At 51.5% G+C, this 17521-nt stretch overlaps 6 protein-coding genes and 1 non-coding gene across 7 annotated transcripts; 3 read left to right on the top strand and 4 right to left on the bottom strand.

Annotated features, from left to right (window-relative positions):
* Positions 1-29: 29 nt before the first annotated feature.
* On the bottom strand, positions 30-5045 carry BZA70DRAFT_79921 (uncharacterized protein). The gene is made up of 6 exons (XM_064915416.1): positions 4867-5045; positions 4590-4753; positions 4387-4510; positions 4139-4303; positions 3549-4076; positions 30-3471 (listed from the first exon to the last, which is right to left on the bottom strand). The coding sequence occupies exons 1-6, from the start codon at positions 4895-4897 to the stop codon at positions 155-157; spliced, it is 4329 nt and encodes a 1442-aa protein (XP_064766463.1). The 5' UTR covers positions 4898-5045; the 3' UTR covers positions 30-154.
* Positions 5046-5709: 664 nt separating this feature from the next.
* BZA70DRAFT_t82 lies at positions 5710-5801 on the top strand. Its single transcript has one exon. It is a non-coding gene; the product is annotated as a tRNA-Pro (tRNA).
* Positions 5802-6786: 985 nt separating this feature from the next.
* On the bottom strand, positions 6787-8174 carry BZA70DRAFT_79953 (Brix domain-containing protein). The gene is made up of 2 exons (XM_064915417.1): positions 7722-8174; positions 6787-7647 (listed from the first exon to the last, which is right to left on the bottom strand). The coding sequence occupies exons 1-2, from the start codon at positions 7859-7861 to the stop codon at positions 6852-6854; spliced, it is 936 nt and encodes a 311-aa protein (XP_064766464.1). The 5' UTR covers positions 7862-8174; the 3' UTR covers positions 6787-6851.
* Positions 8175-8918: 744 nt separating this feature from the next.
* BZA70DRAFT_283682 (uncharacterized protein) lies at positions 8919-12349 on the top strand. The gene is made up of 2 exons (XM_064913473.1): positions 8919-11760; positions 11825-12349. Exons 1-2 carry the CDS (start codon positions 8994-8996, stop codon positions 12034-12036), a joined length of 2979 nt encoding a protein of 992 aa, XP_064766465.1. The 5' UTR covers positions 8919-8993; the 3' UTR covers positions 12037-12349.
* On the bottom strand, positions 12295-13522 carry BZA70DRAFT_283683 (Deoxyhypusine synthase). The gene has a single exon (XM_064913474.1). It carries the CDS (start codon positions 13463-13465, stop codon positions 12362-12364), a length of 1104 nt encoding a protein of 367 aa, XP_064766466.1. The 5' UTR covers positions 13466-13522; the 3' UTR covers positions 12295-12361.
* Positions 13523-13618: 96 nt separating this feature from the next.
* BZA70DRAFT_297200 (uncharacterized protein) lies at positions 13619-15958 on the bottom strand (the record flags this gene model as incomplete). The annotated part of the gene is made up of 2 exons (XM_064914556.1): positions 13619-15537; positions 15907-15958. The coding sequence occupies 2 exons, from the start codon at positions 15956-15958 to the stop codon at positions 13853-13855; spliced, it is 1737 nt and encodes a 578-aa protein (XP_064766467.1). The 3' UTR covers positions 13619-13852.
* Positions 15959-16445: 487 nt separating this feature from the next.
* Positions 16446-17492, top strand: BZA70DRAFT_283690 (XPA protein C-terminus-domain-containing protein). Its single transcript, XM_064913475.1, has 4 exons — positions 16446-16468; positions 16543-16659; positions 16725-16904; positions 16958-17492. The coding sequence occupies exons 2-4, from the start codon at positions 16578-16580 to the stop codon at positions 17326-17328; spliced, it is 633 nt and encodes a 210-aa protein (XP_064766468.1). The 5' UTR covers positions 16446-16468; positions 16543-16577; the 3' UTR covers positions 17329-17492.
* The last annotated feature ends 29 nt before the right edge of the window (positions 17493-17521 follow it).

The following is a 17521-nucleotide window of genomic DNA, read 5'->3' on the forward strand; positions in this document are numbered from 1 at the left end:
TGCAAACCATTCTCAAATCAATAGACATTGTACAGATACAATACAATATAACAGTAAAGCAACTAATAACTACAACACACAAAAACAAACACAAAGACAAGAAGACAAAGTGAACTACTCTCTAGAACAATAAAACTCAAACTCGAAAGGAAACTTAAAACTTATCAAAATCCGCAAACGCGCTCTCATCAAACGTCTTCTTGCTAAAAGCCATCGCCGGATCCTCCTCAGACGTCACGATCTTACTATCCTCCAGAGACGCGAACGCGCTCTCGAATTCGTCAACCGGGTTTTCGGCGCCAAAGCCGCCTGGCATGCTGCTCGTGGGGGCGCTCAGAGGGACTTTCGGAGGGAGGGGCGGAGCGCTCTCGGCGGCGGCGGTACCTGCGGTGGTGGTTGGCGCAGAGAAAGAGGCAAACATGGAGTCGAATGCATCCGGCTGAGCAGCAGGTGCAGACGGCGCAGCAAAGTCAAAGGGCGATGCAACGGCCGCTTGGACAGGCGTCACAGACGACGAAACGGTTGTCGCGACTGGCGCTGAAGCAAAGCTCTCTTCATAAGAAGCAAAGATGTCATCTGAGGTCGGGGCAGTAGTGGAAGCCTCAGGCTCCTCTCTCACAGCCTCTGGGGCGGCAGAGTACTGCGAGCTCTCGGCAGCAGGTGCCGACGGCTCAGAAATAGAAGGGTCGGAAACAGAATACGCTGGCGGCTCAGAGGGGATGAGAGAAGACTCGATCGTTGCTGCAGACTCTGTTTGGGCTGGAGGTGACCTGCTGGCCATGCGCATAGTAGCGCCTAGCTCCTCCGGGCCTTCGTCGTCCGAAGACGAGGAATTGTCGTCCTCGACCGGCTCTGCAGCCTCAGGCTCTGCAGCCTCAACAGTTCGGCTCACTTCCTCCACAGGGGGGTATTCTGAAGAGAATTCCGACTCTGAAACCACTGCGGGAGCGGCACCAGCTGCAGAGGTGGTCGCAGCGGCAGTGCCGGATTTTGGAAGCAATCCCAGACCCGAAAACACGGCGTCGAACTGCTCTCGAGTTCCAGCATACTCCTCCTTGGCTTGGGGCTTGAGTCCGAACGGATCCTTCTCCGTAGACTCGGTCTCCTCGGCCGGCGCAGCAGTCGGCTCAGTGATTGCGGGCTCTTCCTTGATAGGCTCCGCGGGCTGGCCGCCACCCATGCTTAGTTCGGGCTCCATTGCTTCAGTGTACTGCAAAACCGGAGAGTCCTGCGGCACGGCAGCGCTTTCGCCGTCATCACCGCCCTCCGATGCAGTAACTACTGACACAGAGGAACGCGCAGAGTGGCCTCCAGTCACAGATGAAACAGTCACATTGTTAGGAGACTCGGGGCGCGATATGCCCTCTCTAACAGACTCGGGTGCATTGTTCTGCACCGAGGACGAGACACTTTCCAAATCAGCAGCTCGGATTCCGGCCGCAGCGCCACCGACCGCAAAGGCAGCGGCCATACTTATCGGACCGGCATTGTTTGTCTGGAAAGTAGTCGCGGTTGTTGTGGTTGTTGCAGGCGAGGGCATTTCCTCGTCAAGTGAGTCTTCGTATCCAGTGCGAGGAAGAGAAGAAGACTCAGATGTCTCGACCGAACGAACCGCGTCTGAAGGCTCAGCGATAGCAAGATCTTCATGCTGTTCCGAAGAGTCTGCAACAGCACTCTTCTCGATAGCTGCCGCTTCTGAAGTGCTAGCTGGCTCGGAAGCGCTCCCAAAATCTGCAAACATGCTCTCAAAGATGGAAGCGCTGTTGGCTCCAGAAGCAGCAGGAGATGCAACAGGCGACGACGCAACGGGTGGAGAAGCAGCAGGCGATGAAAAGGCCGACTCAGAGTTATTTGAGAAGAACGGGTTGGTGGCCACAGATCTGACCGAGCCCGCAGAAGATACTGCGGCGGCCGCAGCCGGAACAGCCGCAGCAGCAGCAGCAGTGGCAGCAGCAGTGGCAGCAGCAAGTTCCGACTTTGCGCTCGCCAAGTCTTCCTTCTGCTGCCCAAGCTCAGCTTCGGCGTTCATAAGCTGGTTTCTGTTACTAGCAACCATTCCTTTTTGCTGGCGAGACTCCTCCCGTGCCCTGTCAGCCTCAGCCTTCAGGCTGGCAGACTGCTCGGACAAGAACCGGATCTTCTCTTTTAAGGTCGCGTTCTCGTTCTGGTCGGCCTCAAGGTTCGACATGATCTCCTGGTAATGAACCTGGACGGTGTGCATTTCGGCTTCGAGCTCAGCGAGCTCACTGCGGAGCTTAGCCGTCTCGTTGGTAGAGATAGCAAGCTGCTGCTCGACCGTTCTGACTTTCGATACCTCAGATTCATAAGCAGTTCGTAACCCACGGAGCTTTCCATCGATATCTGTACGCAAATGTACCATCTTGGCAAGCTCGGCCTCAGCCTTAGCGCGCTTATCCTTCAATGCGGTTGTTTGCGTGGTCATAGTGCTGATCTCAGTAGAAAGCTTGCCAAATTGAACAGCCTCTTCAGAGATCTTTTGCTTGATATCCCGATCTTCATCGACATGAGGAGCAGGTGCAGCAGGCTGAACAGGGGTAGAAACCTGAGGGATAGCAGGAGAGATCTGCGGTTGCTCAAACTGCCGCTGAGTCTGCTGCTGGGTCTGCTGCTGAGGGGGAGGCGAAAACGTTGTAGGAGGAGGAGCGAAGCTAGTCTGTGGATGAGAAGCTGGCGCTCCGGTTCCGAAAGGAGACGACCCGGTGTTTTGAGCACTCTGAGCACTCACTGGTGAGTAAGTGGACGAACGCGTAGGACTAGTAGCCGGGGGTGCGGTCTCGATCGCCGCAGGAAGGGGAGGCAAAGGAGGAGCCGAGGAGACAACCGAGGCGGCAGGCGGAGCGGCACTGCCGGTATTCTGGTGCGCCAAGGACTGACCAAAGGCAGACGACGGCTTGAACGGTTGACGGCCAGTGATACTGGGCGAGAGCGGCGGAGGGGAAGTGACGGAAGGAGCCGCAAACACAGGCTGATCGTGAACCTGAGGCGACTCTCTGGCAGGAGGCAGCTGAGGCGTCGCCGATGACTGCGTCGGCGAGAAAGACTGCGGTGCCGGGGCGGCGGGAGCCTTGAATGCTGACTCGTCGATGTCAAAGAGATCTAGCAGAGATGATTCCCCTGACGGTTGCGGCTGATGCTGCTGCTGCTGCTGCTGACCAGTAAAATTTCTCTGAACTGGTGCCTGTTGCTGCTGCGACTCATTTCCATAGAACAAAGAGCTTCCTGTCTGCTGCTGGGGCTGCTGGGTCTGGCGGAGAGAAGGAGGAACCAACGCCTCGGGAAGAGCTGTAGGAAGCTCGGCACCAGAAAGGCGCTGCTGAACCAAATACATGGCCACGGCAAACTCGTCCTTGGACAAGTATCCCGAGTTGCGGATATCCGACAAATCCCAGATCTGTGCCAGGACATCTTCCGGAAGCTTAGAGGTCATAAAGAATGGCACAGCAATCTCTCCTATAGATATAAATATTACATATCAGGAAAATGTACTAGAGGCCAAGTTGCGAACAATTGATCCAAGTAGAACTTACCGCTGATGCTACCGTCTCCTTCGCGGTCGACAGTCGCAAAAATACTATCAAAATGCGCTTTCTGCTGAGGCGTAATCAACCAGTCGTCCTGCACAGGGAACGAAGAAGCCCTGGAAAACGATTGTGTCTGCGACCCTCCTGTAGACATCGGTCTCTGCACGGGAGCAGACACAGGAGCACTATACGATCCACGAGTGCGCGGAGGCGGAGGCATTCCCGAATGCTGCTGCGAAACGGGGGGAGGGATCTGCGGGTGCTGGAGCTGGGGGGTAGAAGTGTTGCTTCGAAGGCTCGATCGCGACATCGGTCGCTCATGAACCGCAGCGGCAGCCGTGAATAGAGATGGAGGGACGGACTGTGGCAGAGTCTGCATCGATCCGTTGAGAGTGCATTGGATCAAATGCATGGCAATGACAAACTCGGTGGAGTCGAGAGCGCCTCTCTTATGAATATCAGCCAGGTTCCAAATCTGACCCAATGTATCGGTGGGAAGCTGGGCGCGAAGGAAGATATCTCGAGCGGTCGATCCTGTTGATTTGCAATTGCTTAGTATGAGCATCTTGGTTTTATTAGTCAAATCGTTTAGTTACCTGGCAAAAGACTGTCTGAGGTGCTACTCTCAAAAAGCTGAATAAATCGGCTGCGATCATTTGGAGTAAGCGGAGGTACTGCATTATTGCCGGTGGCATTGGAAAGTGCCGGAGAAGCAACACTGCGGGGAGGCTCGCTTTCGCCGAATCGTGGAAGAGGTCCAGCTGTAATCATCAAAAAACCTCAATTAGCGATTGAACCCTTGGGTGGATTGAATTATCTGTTAATCAATGCGAGGATATCATACGGCGAGATACTAGCTCAGGAGCCAGATGCTGTCCACTCTGGACATAACCAATTAAGCGCATCGCAATAGCAAAACCGGTCTGATTGAGAAACCCATTGTTTTGATCATCAGCGATTTGCCAGATCTACTCGTATATACTCATTAGTCTGATTGTAACTTTCGATAAAAGAGAATATCGCGAAATCAATTTGACGAATACGTACACGGCCGAGAACCATGGGAGACAATCCGGAACGTTCGAATAAGCTGCGAGCAACTTCACCCGTGACCACGCCGATCGATTCAGTATCAAGAGACTTGAAGAGCTGGCCGTACATAGAGCGCTCCTCGGCAGTCAGCGACAAGCGCGGCGGAGGAGGTTGCGTAGCTGTTGATGTCGAAAGTACATATTGTCAGTCCGACCCCGCCATGATCATAACATACAGACCGGTTCGAATTATGATTCGCAATGCCAGCCAGTATCAACGGGCAGTCACTTACCAACACCAAATAAATTCGAATTAGATGCCATGGTCTATGTTGCTAACAGAAGCGATCGAATTCGGCTTGGTTTGACGACTTTAAAGACAATAATTACCGGAGGCTTGCTTTGAGTCTTCCTCGAGGAACGATCCTGGATTGGGGATCCATAAGAGGGTTAGGGCCTGTACGGATTCGCCGGCACGGGATAGGTGCTTATGTTGTTTGAGTTTACGTCTTTTCTGGCCTTTCACTAGCATCTCCGAGGTCAATCGCGAGCATTTGTTCAGAATCATAGTAAAAGAGATTATTTACTGGAACCATAATTAGAGAACTGAACTAGTGTACATCTCTATTATGGCCCTCGCCAAGGATTATAGGACTAGTGTTCGCGTCGTAGAGCAATATTTGGTATAAACCCTACTAATAGTCTTCGGTGCGTTCGGCTTGTACTCACTTACCCTACAGTCGGTCGCCGGAGCTTGGACTAGGCGAGCGGGCATGCAGTGAACGAGCGACTGCAGTCTCTCACCGAGCTATGACGTTCTGTAGAAGTGATAATTGATCTGTCTGCATGCATAAGCTAGTGGTTGACAGGTCGGCAGTTGCACTTAAGCAACGTTATGATGATTAACTACTATCTGCATCTGGAATATATCCCTGCTCTGCATCTCGATCTGCATCATATGTATTCTGACCATTACTGAGATATTTACGATCTGTGTCTCGCACCATCCTCACACAAGGAACACATAAGACTTTTTCCAACCAAACCAAACAATCGCATAGTTCTTGAAAGCCAAACTTATCCTGACACTTTGAGCTTATAAAGGCCGCGCAAAATTTTTTTTGTAGAAATGGACTGGCTCGATGGTTTAGTGGTATAATTCTCGCTTAGGGCCTTAACCCTAAGTATAATTTGCGAGAGGTCCCGGGTTCAATTCCCGGTTGAGCCCCTTTTCTTTTTTTTATTCTCTATTTATTTTTTGATGCTATTAAATAAAGGAGGAAGGACAGCGTCGCGCGCCCCCAAGTGTTTCACGTCTGCTAGCGCGCGAAATAAAGCTGCCGTTCATATTTTTTTGATGGTTTAATTGGGGTGGGTTAGCGGACTCTAATATAAGTCCATCTTGGCTGAACTAGTATGCTGCGAGAGATGGGGCGGCGGTCGGCAGAGCTAAATAGCTATAATTGCGAGTCGCCTGTGTTGGGTACGATCGGAAATCGAGTTTGATTGATTATTAGTTTGCTAGTTACTCTGCTCTGTGGTCTTTTTATCAGACCATATGACTCTGACACGTACAATTCCGTCGGTGTCATAAAAACTGCAGAGTTTCAAACAGTCAAAAACCTGAAACGAGGATGCGGTCCCGAGCCGGCGATGTTACAAGAGAGAGCGCCAGTATGACAGGCGCGCGCCTGGACGTGTAGCGAAGTAGAAGAGGCAGACTACTTTAAGCCATTACATTACAACCCCGCATTATTTTATTTCGCTACAGTATAACTACTGCTTCCCTCCTCCAGCTCACTTCACCTCTCTGTCTTCTCATCATATCCTCTCTCTCTCTTTCTTCTCCACTCCCCTACTCTGATCTGATACTACGCGACACCGGCGAGTGCTGGATTACTCTCCAACAGACCTATCATAATCTCAGCATGCCACACAGCTCCATGCTGGCGCGTCCTCAAAAGGGGCCCAACAAACCATGGCCTCCGCGGCCTCCTACTCCTCATCCCCCTCGCCCACCATCCTTCCGCTCGGCACCCGATCAGCTGTGATCACTATTGTCCTGACGACCTCCCCTTCTGTATTCTTTCTCGGCAACGGACCATCATCAAGCCTCCCGTCGTCGGCTTCCGGGCTCGAGAGTCGTTAGTCATGTACAATCTTTCTACCAATCAATCTTCGCGCGTGTATATTTAGGGTCAAAAAAAATGTGAATTCTGTCAATTGTGTAATTTGTAACTATCGTACATATCCTACCGGAGAAAAACAAAAAGAAAACTTAGCCAAACAACACGCTCTCTGCCAGAGGATCGGCGCCCTTCTCCCGTTTCTCCCTGGCCTTGACGACCTTGGCGACCTTCTTCATCTCCTCTTTCTCCTGTCGTTTGATCTTGAGCGCAGTCTTGCCTCGTCTGACCTCTGAGCGCACAGCGTTGGGGGAGATAAACTCCTTGTTTTCGTAAATCAAGGGGCCAGAGAAACTGCCTTCGATGACTGAAATCAGCGTCATAACGAATCGGGGACCGATCTCAACCAGCGAAACCGCAAGCTTCTTGCTCTTCTTGCCCTTGTCCTCCGCTCCTTCTTCTTCCACCTTGTTGTCTGAAGTCGTATCGATAGACTCGGCGATCTGGTAGTTTCTGAACCAGATCTTGCCGTCCGCGATCGAGAACGCGAGGACGTGGTCGACGAAAGGCTTCGCCTTACGAGACGTCTTTGGCACGCCAAAGATGTGAACAAGCAATTCCTTGACCAGTCTGTAATGCGCTGACCCGTCAAATTCTTTGCCAAACGAGAGCAGCGGCCGCGATCCCTTGAGACAGTTTCCCGTGAAATTCAGCTCGGCCATCGTGTGCATGTTCTGGATATGGAACTTGGCCGTCGGTCCGTTGGGTGTCTTGGCGAGGTACATGTAGAGATCTTGGTGCTTGCGGGACTCAAAGTAGAGAACGTTGTTGCAGTTGTAGAGATCAGACAGTTCGTTGAGAAGGAAGAGCTTGGACTTTGAATCAAATTTGGAGTCCTTCTTTGCGTGTGGCAGCATAACCGCCAGATCGTTGATCAAATGACGCTGTCTGTACATATTCAGAGTCCAAGTTAGCATAGATCCCTCTCGTATTACTTCTGCTAGTTCCAGCTGTGTACATACCGGTATGTAACTCCACGGGACGAAAGAAGAAGAACGCGCTGACGATTCTTGACCACTTCAGTGAACGCAGAAGTGCCATTCTCCTCACCCTCTCCGCGACGTCGCTTGGTACCCGAAAGCGCTTTATATAAAGATGCCATGATAAATGTCTAGTCTTCCTGCGCTGACCTCTTGCTTAGCAGAAAAAGAAGAAAATTTGCGTCTGTAGCTCGAGTAGCTGTTCTATTAGACGGTTGTAAATATGGCTCGGAAAGAAAATTTTGAAAGTTTCTTGGGCGTTGGGACTTTTTGCGACAAAAAACCTTGAGATGATAGTCGAGGTCACATGACCTCACAAACCTCTAATAGTGATCTAGTTCTATAGTTACATGATCCTAAAAACTACCGACTATTACATTTAGAAGGCTTACAAATTCTACCTGGCTATGATGGTATTGCATCGCTTTGTAGAACTGATTGCCGTTCCAGTTGTGACGATTTTCTTCTACCTAGTCGCGCAACTCTGCCTTTCCCAAAGGGATCTCTTCACGTTTGGTAGACAGATTGGCCAGAGCGTGCACTCTGAAGTAGATCCATAAGAGAAAAGAGAATTTAAAAGGCCATGAAACAGACCAGATTTCTATCAAAAGGTTCTGCTCACGATCAGGTTGAGACGTCAATTCACTTTACGTTCCTGCTCAGGGGCCGCTGGCAAGCCTCGCCATCAAGCAGAAACCTTAATAGTCGCTGCAGTGGTAAACACCGCTTCTTTACTGTTTCTTTTCCTGCCTTCTTTCGCTATATTATTGTTGTGAAAGCTGTTTGTTATTGTAGTCTACGTGGTATTGAGATAGATTTTGAACACTGTTGTACTTTTGAATATAGCGCGAAGCACGGAGGCTAAGTTGTCTATGGCTAGTCTTCCCTACACCGCACCTACAGATCTTCAGCAAAATCATAGAAATGCAGTCTACGCAAATCAATAGCTGGGTCTATATAACTTACTATGTCCCTATATGCCCCGGTGGTGGACAGAATGTGAAAAACAGGTAAACAAGCCATCAACGATATCAAAAGATCTAGATGAAGCGATAGCATATATGCAGACGCTCTGCCACGAATATGTAATTAAAGCCCAAACGTCGCTCACTTTATGCAGTGGCTATCGCGCGGCTCGCGCCATTTTCAATTACGCTCGAGCGCTCGTCCAGCTGGAACCAGCCCTCTTCTTGAAGAAGGCGACCGAAAAGCACAGCCCTGAAGCAGAGAATAAAAGCAGCAAAACACAGCCAAATGCGTCAGCAGCAGCCGACTCTTGCGGCTGCCTCGCTGTCGTCCCAGTCAAACCAGCAAGAGACGTACTATTCGCTACCGTCGGAGTCGCCGCCTTCGCCAGTGTCTTATAACTACAGCCCGCCGCCGGAAGTAGTCATTGCGCCGAATACGAACGTGTTCAACAACAGCTACCTCAAGAAGAAGAGCAAGAGCAAGCAGAATGCAAAGAAGAGCAAAGGCGTTCCGCGAAAGCTGGATGCGACGGGAACGATAAGGTCTGATACTCTCGAGCCGGCGATTTCGTATAAACCGCGAGAGCCTCTTCCGATTGCGACAAAGCAGGAAACCAAGGAACCCGAAAAGACCAGTAAGTGGTCTTGGTTTGGCAGCAAGAGCAGCAGCGAGTCGAAAAATGAGGAGAAGTTTGAGGAAAAGTACGCACCAAACGAGAGAAGCGCGCAGAGTTACCACAAAGACAGCACAGCAAGCAGCGGAAGCGACACAGCTGGCCAGACCTCCTCGTCCTCGTCTGACGAAGACGAGCTCTACCGCCAGCAGATTTACACGTCTTCGCCTGTCTCGAAGAAGCAATCGATGAGTAAATTGGACGGGCGAAAGTTGAGCAGCAGTTCAGGTTACTTTAGCGACCTCTCGCCGACCTCATACCAAGCCAGCGATAGGTTCGAGCAGTTCCCGGCCTCTGAAATCTCCCCTCCCGAGTCTGAAGAGATTCTTCCGGAGCCTGTGAGCGAGCCCAAGGTTTCATGGCTCAAAGATCTGTTTACCAAGAAGCAGGATCAGAAGAAGAGCGAAAAAGTAAAGCCAAAGCCAAATGATAGGGCAGATGGGCAGGCGATGTTTGCTGCCAACGGACCTCCATCTCCACCTCAGTCAGTTCTCTCAACCGCATCGACGCTGCGATCGAACGTCAATGCACGCAATCAAAGCACAGTGTCCTTACCGATATCGACGAGACCGCCGCTCGTCAACTCACAGTCAAAAGATAGCGGGGGCCGATCTCCGGAATCTGTCGCCTCAACAGCCGCCACGATGAATAACGTCAACTCCAGAGCGAGCAACGCTGACCCAAACAACAGGTCATGGGCTTTTTGGTCTCGTCAGTCGAAAGACAAGAGTTCGAATAATGAGGATGGTGTAATTGCATTTTCAGGACCGAACCAGCAGACGTACTCCCAAAAGCAGCGGGGTCTGTCGATCGACAACACAAGCATGCCGGTACCGGACAAGAACCAGACAGCAACCTCACCCACAAGTTTCCGCTCATTCTCCCGCAACGCTTCCCGTGCGACGTTAGGCGGAATCGGGAGCTACCAGCAGAGTTATATGAGTGGCTCAACGACAAACCTGAACGGGTACGACATCTACAATGGTACGCCTGCTGGTGGAAAACTGGGCCGTGGAGGCGAGAAGATGAATAATGACACTAAATCTGTACGGACGATCGAGACTATTGGGAAGCCGCGGAAGGATTTGAACACGGTCAAATCCGCAAACGGGGCAAAGGAGACGGCATTAATGGCACCTGCGCCGACGAACGCTACCGGAAACAATATGGTGAAAGCAGAGCAGCCAATTTTGGAATCGTCAAAGGAGAAAGACAAAAAGAAGAAGAAGAAAGGCAAAGAGGATCAAGTGCGGTATCCGAACATGGTCGTCCCCAGACTCGAAGACTGTCTTGAGCCCGAAAGTCCTCCGAGTGCGATGTGGCATTCGCTAAGCAATCGGATCGCAAGAATATTTGAGGAGCCTAAGCCCGCTTCCGAGACGCACCTGCGACTACACATCACGCCGCCGCCCAAGATCCGCAAGGCGGTCGCGATCGGGATTCACGGGTTTTTCCCGATCCGGATGGTGCGCAGTATTATCGGTGAGCCGACGGGCACGTCGGTCAAATTTGCGAATGAAGCGGCGTCGGCTATCCAGCGATGGGCTGAAGCGCACGGACAGGCCGATATGGATATCGAGAAGATTGCGTTAGAAGGCGAGGGTATCGTGCTTGATCGGATCGAGAACCTGTACCGCCTGTTGTCGAATTGGATGGATCACCTGCACCAGGCGGACTTTGTGCTTATTGCGGCACATTCGCAGGGAACCCCGGTGGCCGTGCAACTTGTGGCCAAGCTGATTGAGGAAGGGCATGCGGACAATACAAAGATTGGAATTTTGGGGATGGCGGGCGTCTCGCTGGGACCGTTTTACGGTCTTGATCAGAAGCTTGTTATGCGTGCGTACTCTTCGATCGAGCATGATTCTTTACGAGAGCTGTTTGCGTTCCAGAATCCCAACAGTCTGCAGGCGCGTCGATACATTAGCGGGTTGCGGACGGTGATTGCTCATGGTGCGAAAATCACGTTTGTTGGGTCTGTGAACGATCAGCTGGTGCCGCTGTACTCTTCCCTCTGCGCCAATGTCACCCATCCTTACATCTTCCGATCAGTCTTTGTCGACGGCAAAACACATGCTCCGACGTTCATCATCCATCTGATTGAGCTCTTGGTCAAGCTGCGAAACTACGGATACTCAGACGACGGTATTCTTCGCGACATCAGCGACGCCATGGCGGGCACGCTGACCGGCGGCGGCCACTCGCTGATATATAACGAGAACGCGGTTTATGATCTCGCGATCCAGCATGCGCTGGAGACAAGTGAGATGCAGGGACTCCCTGTGAGAGTCGACGATAAGTTTGAAGTGCCTACCCCGGCGAATTATAATCCTTATCATTTGCCGTGGAGCGTGCGCGGAATGCTTGAGCAGGATGTCGGTAAGTACACCTTCCAAATTCAGTGGCTTTAGTAGATAGACATGCTAACTATTCGATAATTCAGTCCGAGAGCATTTCGAAGAGGACATAACCAGAGTTCTCAACAAATTCGACGTCTGGAATCCAGACACAAAGCCTCTCAAAGATATAAAGTATCGTCTGTCGGCGATCCGGAGCCCCGTCACTCACGGCTCGGGCAAGAAACCTCCTGCTGGAATGCCGGTGCCTGGTGAGATTGGAAGCGGAGCTTCTGCTCCGGGTGTCATGGCAAATTGATGTATTTTCTATTATTTTACTTTTTTATCACGCTCGTTTTTATTTACGTTAGGTGAATTTTGTTTACCACCACATTCATTTATATAGAGACATGTCTCGTTACACTCACTTTGTTTGTCTTTCTGTCGTCTTCAATTGGACTTGAGATGTCCAACTTGTGTTTTGGAGTTACGTTGCCGCATTTTATCTTTGTGCTCTGTAGTTGGTGTTTTATAGATGTATTAGTATAGTATCCGGTGTAATTTTTAATCAAGAGACTTTTAATTTATTCATATGTGCCTGGCTTTTTCAATTAAATACAACTTTAAGATGCTAGTATTGTACACTAAGCCGACTCCTCATCAAGAGCAAAAGTAGCCGCCACAACCAACGGAAAGACGATAGTAGCGTCCGCATACACCTTAACGCTCTTCGCCTCCGCCTTGATCTTTCCCCACGACACCGCCTCGTCCGGTCTCGCACCGGCGTCGCTTCCGTCAAACTCCTGCCCGGTATTGATATACACTGCGAAATCCGCGCCGTTGCGCATCAGGCACGCGTTCGCGATATGGTGCTTGACCAGCCCGCCGCCGAGGATGATCATGCCCGCTTTGGCGGCCGCCATCGACATGCTGTTGATCCTGCGGATGTCGGACACGATGTCGATTTTCAGCTGCAGGGGCGAGGCGCGGAATGTGTGGAAGAAAAGCATGTCGCCGATGCTTCCGTCTGTGAGCGCGGGGCAGAAGATTGGGATCTCGTTCTTGTAGGCCCAGTACAGGACCGAGTCCTCGTCGTTGATCTCTTTGCCTAACCGCGCGATGACTTTAGAAGGTGACCACAGTAGTTCGGGATCAGCCTCTTGCTCCTCGAGCATTTTGTCTAAAATCGGAACGATCCATTCCTCAAACAAACAGTAGTTATCGTTCGGAACCAGCAAGTTTCCGATCCGATTCATGCCCTGCTCACGCAGTCCCGCGCCAGGAAGACTGAAATCTCCAATGTACGTCTTGGCCAAACACTTGATCAGATCCTCCTCAATTCCACCCGCGGTCGTGACGATCGCAGACACATGCTTGTGCTGCACGAGGTACTTGAGCGTACTCCGCAGCCCCGACGAAATCAAATTACTCGTGTATCCCAAAAATATCGTACATTTCTCCTCCCCCGTCCCATCCTCGGCCGGCAGCCCGTTCTCCTCCCGCTCCGCCTGCTCCTGCTTCGTGTGTCCTCTCCAGCTCCGCATCTCGTTGATGATATCACACGCAACTCCGACCGACGTCGCTTGGAACCCCATCGTCTTCATGCTCTGCACGAGCGACGACACGCGGATGTTTTTGTTCTCCGGCTGGTTGAAGTCGATGCCGCCCACCGGAACGGCACCGGTCGGAACGGGATCTGAAGGCTTCAGCACCGCCCCGGATGCCAGAGGCGGAAGTTTGTCGCTCATCTTTTGTGGTGGGTTAGCAGAGAATGCTGTGTTGAGAATAGTCTGGTAATAAGCAACGTTCAACAGAAAAAAATTGATGATTAGATTATGGTGAGCCGCAAACTCGGTCCGTTGGGAGTTTCATCAATTTTTTTTATTTTTTCGATTTTATTTCGATCGGGACTAGCTAATCTATTTGGAAACTGCGCTCTTATCTATTAAATCTACATTAATTGCCAATTATTCCGTCCATTACTAGTAGTTATTATCAATAGAATAAAAAAAGCATATTACAAAGAGTATGAGATTGGTTTTGTCCGAGCCATCTTTCATCGATTTCCTGTCACATAAACGCCGCAAAAGTAATAATTTCCTCTATACCACCAATTCATTGCATATCACATCCGTCTACCTCCGACGAGAAAGCCGGCGCCGTTTCGCCTGCACTCCGTCTTCGGCGGGAAGTTCATGGACAGTAGCGAGATCGGGCTTCATCAAGTCGTCTGGATACTGCGCGGCGAGATCGTCGTCGTTGTAGAATGAAGTAGGACCCGGGCTGGCCAAGAAATCACCGACGTCGAAGCCTCCGCCGTTGGCGATGCCGACCGGGGCAGGAAGTTCTTCCAAATGTTGCATAGACGGAGTGGGTTCGTTCGAAGTGCTGTTGGATCCAATAGGCGAGTCGTCGGGGCTGCTCTGAGATATTCCGTTGTTGTTGTCGTAGGTCGATAGGTTCTTTGAGATCCACTCTTGCACTTGATCGAGCGACTGGCCTTGCAGATCAAGCTCGGTCTGCAGGTCGTCGAGAGAGTTGGAATTGTTGACGATTTTTGACATACTGACGGGTGGGGATCGAGGGCCGAGATTGTTGACGAGTTGCCGGGCGCCGTCCGAGATGGCAGAGAGAGCAGGAGACATAGCAGGTCCAGAGATAGGGGTCGAGGCAAGCAAGTCAGGGAAGAACGAGCGGCCGTTCGCGCCCGTGGCAGGAGTTCGGTTTTCCATAGGAATCATATCAAGAAAATCAGACTGCTCAATCATTGTGCGCGCAGAGTTGGGAGTAGGGGCGTTGTAAGGGACAGAGGTGGAGGATTGCGAGGTGCTGGGGGCGGGAGTGACAAACGGCGTCGAGCTCTGCATCGGGCTCTTGGAAACGGTGGGAGAATCCGCAGAGAGTTCGAGGATGTGAGGTTCGGCGACGTCGCGGAGCATCAGACGATTTCGGTTTGAAGGCACGGGACTGCCGACCGGGACGATGGTGGTAGTGCTTGCAGCGCTGTCGCCAAGGATCTTTGAAGGATTGCCGTAGACGGAAGCCAAAAACCGAAGAATCTTCTCAAGGGTCTCGGAAAACGACTGGTGTCGCTCGCGAGTCTGGTAGGACTCCCGCCACAAAAGCTCGTTGTCTTGCTTAATCTGCTTGAGCTGCTCGGCTACTGCTTGCTGAGATTGCCGAATGATTTCGACCTCCTCAAGTAGCTGGTGCAAATCGGGCTCGTCCTCGTCCTCGGAACCCTTGGACCCCCTGTTACGAACAATGTTGTCGAGCAGGTCTTCTCTGCCGCGGATGAAGTTGGGAGAATGGAACTGCCAGGTTTCCTCGCCCGAGTGCATAGCGCCGGCGGTCACGTCCTGGACCTTGTGCCAGCCGTACATGTTGAGCTGACGGACAAAGGAGGAGAAATTTGAATGCTTGAAGTATCTGGGTAGGACTGTACGCTCGAACTGCTCACGGCCAACGACCTGGAAGCTGGTGCCGTCGGGCATCCAGGAGATGTGGGCCGCATTGACAGGATCGTTTACCATTGTCCATAGTTTGAGGACGAAAGCAGGTCGAGTCTTGGGAGCTGAAGTGATTGCCTTGCGGGACTTTGCAGGCTTGCGCGAGGAGGAGGAGGTAGTGGTCGTGGACGTGACGGGGTTGGAGGAGGTGACTGGAGCTGTGATGGAGCCCGGCACAGTCGGACCGGAGGTGAGAGCAGGTCGCTGCTTAAGAGCCGAGGGCGGCGCCTTGAACAGCGACGCAGAAAGTTCTGAGCCGGCCGTAGCGATAGAGCGCGTGGAAGCGCGCGTGGTGAAGGGAAGTGGGGTGTCTATTTCGATCAAGTTGGAGGAGCCCGAGAGTCAGGACTTATGAGACAGACTCGGGCAAAAAACTGAGAGACTGAAGATTGGGAGGAAGAGGTGGAGTAGTGGGCCGAAGTGCACAAAGAGGAGGAAGAGCAAGTAGAGGAAGATGTGTTGATTGCTTGCTCAGGCTGGAGAAGAGACAGACGGGGCAGAGAGAGGATGATGATGGGAGCTGGGCCTCAGACGAGGGTGGGCGGTTGAAAAGGCGGTGAAGCACAGATGCGGAGGCCACGTTGCAGTTGTGCCGCCAGAAGAGGAAGGCCTAATAACTGCGCTGCTGCTCGCCGCTGGCTCTTCTGGCAGCAGCCAAACAGCGCAGGCTGCGGGTCTACCAGAACCTGCCTGATCCGACAGGGCCGCTGGCTCGCGTCCACAGGCTGCCATTTCGAGAACCGCGTCGGGAGGCGCTCTGCTCCGCGATATGCCTTCTTCTTCGGTCGCCGGTTGTATGTCGACAGGGCCTGGCGTCATTCACGTGACCGCGGCACAATCGCATTGTGGTTTCGGGGTTGTCCGATGACGTAGCCGCTGCGTTGACTGTCACTGCACTCACTGTGAGTAGTAATAGTAAGTGCTCAGCGGCGAATCTCGGAGACCGAGCCAGCAGCCACCATGCCTCTGACCCCGGAACAGCTCGCGCGTATTGTAAGTGTTGGTTTATTCTGTAAATTAATTGAATATATCTGACTCGACATCTGCTGCAGGAGGAAAATCGCCAGAAAGCGCGAGAGCGGCTGGCCGCCCGTGCCGAAGCCCGCGCAAAAGAGGCAACTAACCAGGCGGCCTCGCAGACACCGGCGCCTGCCCAGCCCAGCACTGTACGCGATGCGTCGCGCAAACGGCCGTATGAGAGTATACGGCCTGCGAAGATGTTTACAAATTATATCGAGTTTGGTATGCTGCTTTTCTGTGCACAAGTCTGCGTCTCCGTCTCGAGTCAGCGCTGATCATGTATATCAATTATCTAGACTTTTCAAAGATCAAAGACACAAAAGGTGGCTACATGGCCGAGGAAGAAAAACCTCCTAACGGCATGACGCTGGAGGAATGGAAAGAGAAAAACAGAAAAGTTGTCTACGATCCTCGTGAGTGCACCTTCTACCAGCCGATATCGAGACACACAGAATTGCTGACTCGTCGGATAATACAGCGCGCGCGCTCAACCCTGACGATAACCCGAAATGTTTCGAGTGTGGCACTTTTGAAATAGATTTCGAGCTGTTTAAAGTCTTCAAGTGCCGCGTCTGTCGAGCTTGCAAAAATGAAAAGCCAGAGAAATACTCTCTGCTCACAAAGACTGAGTGCCGCGAAGACTATTTACTTACAGACCGTATGTATACCAGTGCTGTTGCAAAGAGATCTGTTTTCTAACGTCATCTCTAGCCGAACTTCGATCTGAAGAAGATCTCCCTCACATTGAACGGCCCAATCCACACAAGACAACATACAACAACATGATGCTCTATCTCCGATACCAGGTTGAAGAGTTTGCCTATAAGAAGTGGGGCGGCGAAGAAGGACTCGACAAAGAGTATGAGCGGCGTGTTACGTTGCGCAAGGACAAGAAGGACAAGAAGTTTGCCGAGAAGCTAAAGCAAATGCGACAGCGGACAAGAACGGAGACTTGGAACAAGCGACTGAACGAGGAGGCTCATGTCCATACCTGGGGGGCACAGACAATGGTTCCAGGCAAAGACCTGGCGGTCAGGAAGTGCACAGAGTGTGGGATGCAGACGGAAGAGGTTGTGTTCTGAGTGTATATAGCTGTAGATATGATGTATGAGTTGATGTTGATATGTATATTGGTGGCGTTAGGATGCTTTCTTTGATTGGGGTTTTGAGACGATCATGAACTGCTCATGAATAATATGAACAATAATAAATAGAATGAATAATAGAACAACAAAGGAATACAAACCGAGTAAAACTGTGAACACCCGGGGATAG

This window comes from Myxozyma melibiosi (genome assembly GCF_037950935.1).
Source record: "Myxozyma melibiosi strain Phaff 52-87 chromosome Unknown BZA70scaffold_12, whole genome shotgun sequence".
In the NCBI taxonomy this organism is placed as follows: domain Eukaryota; kingdom Fungi; phylum Ascomycota; class Lipomycetes; order Lipomycetales; family Lipomycetaceae; genus Myxozyma; species Myxozyma melibiosi.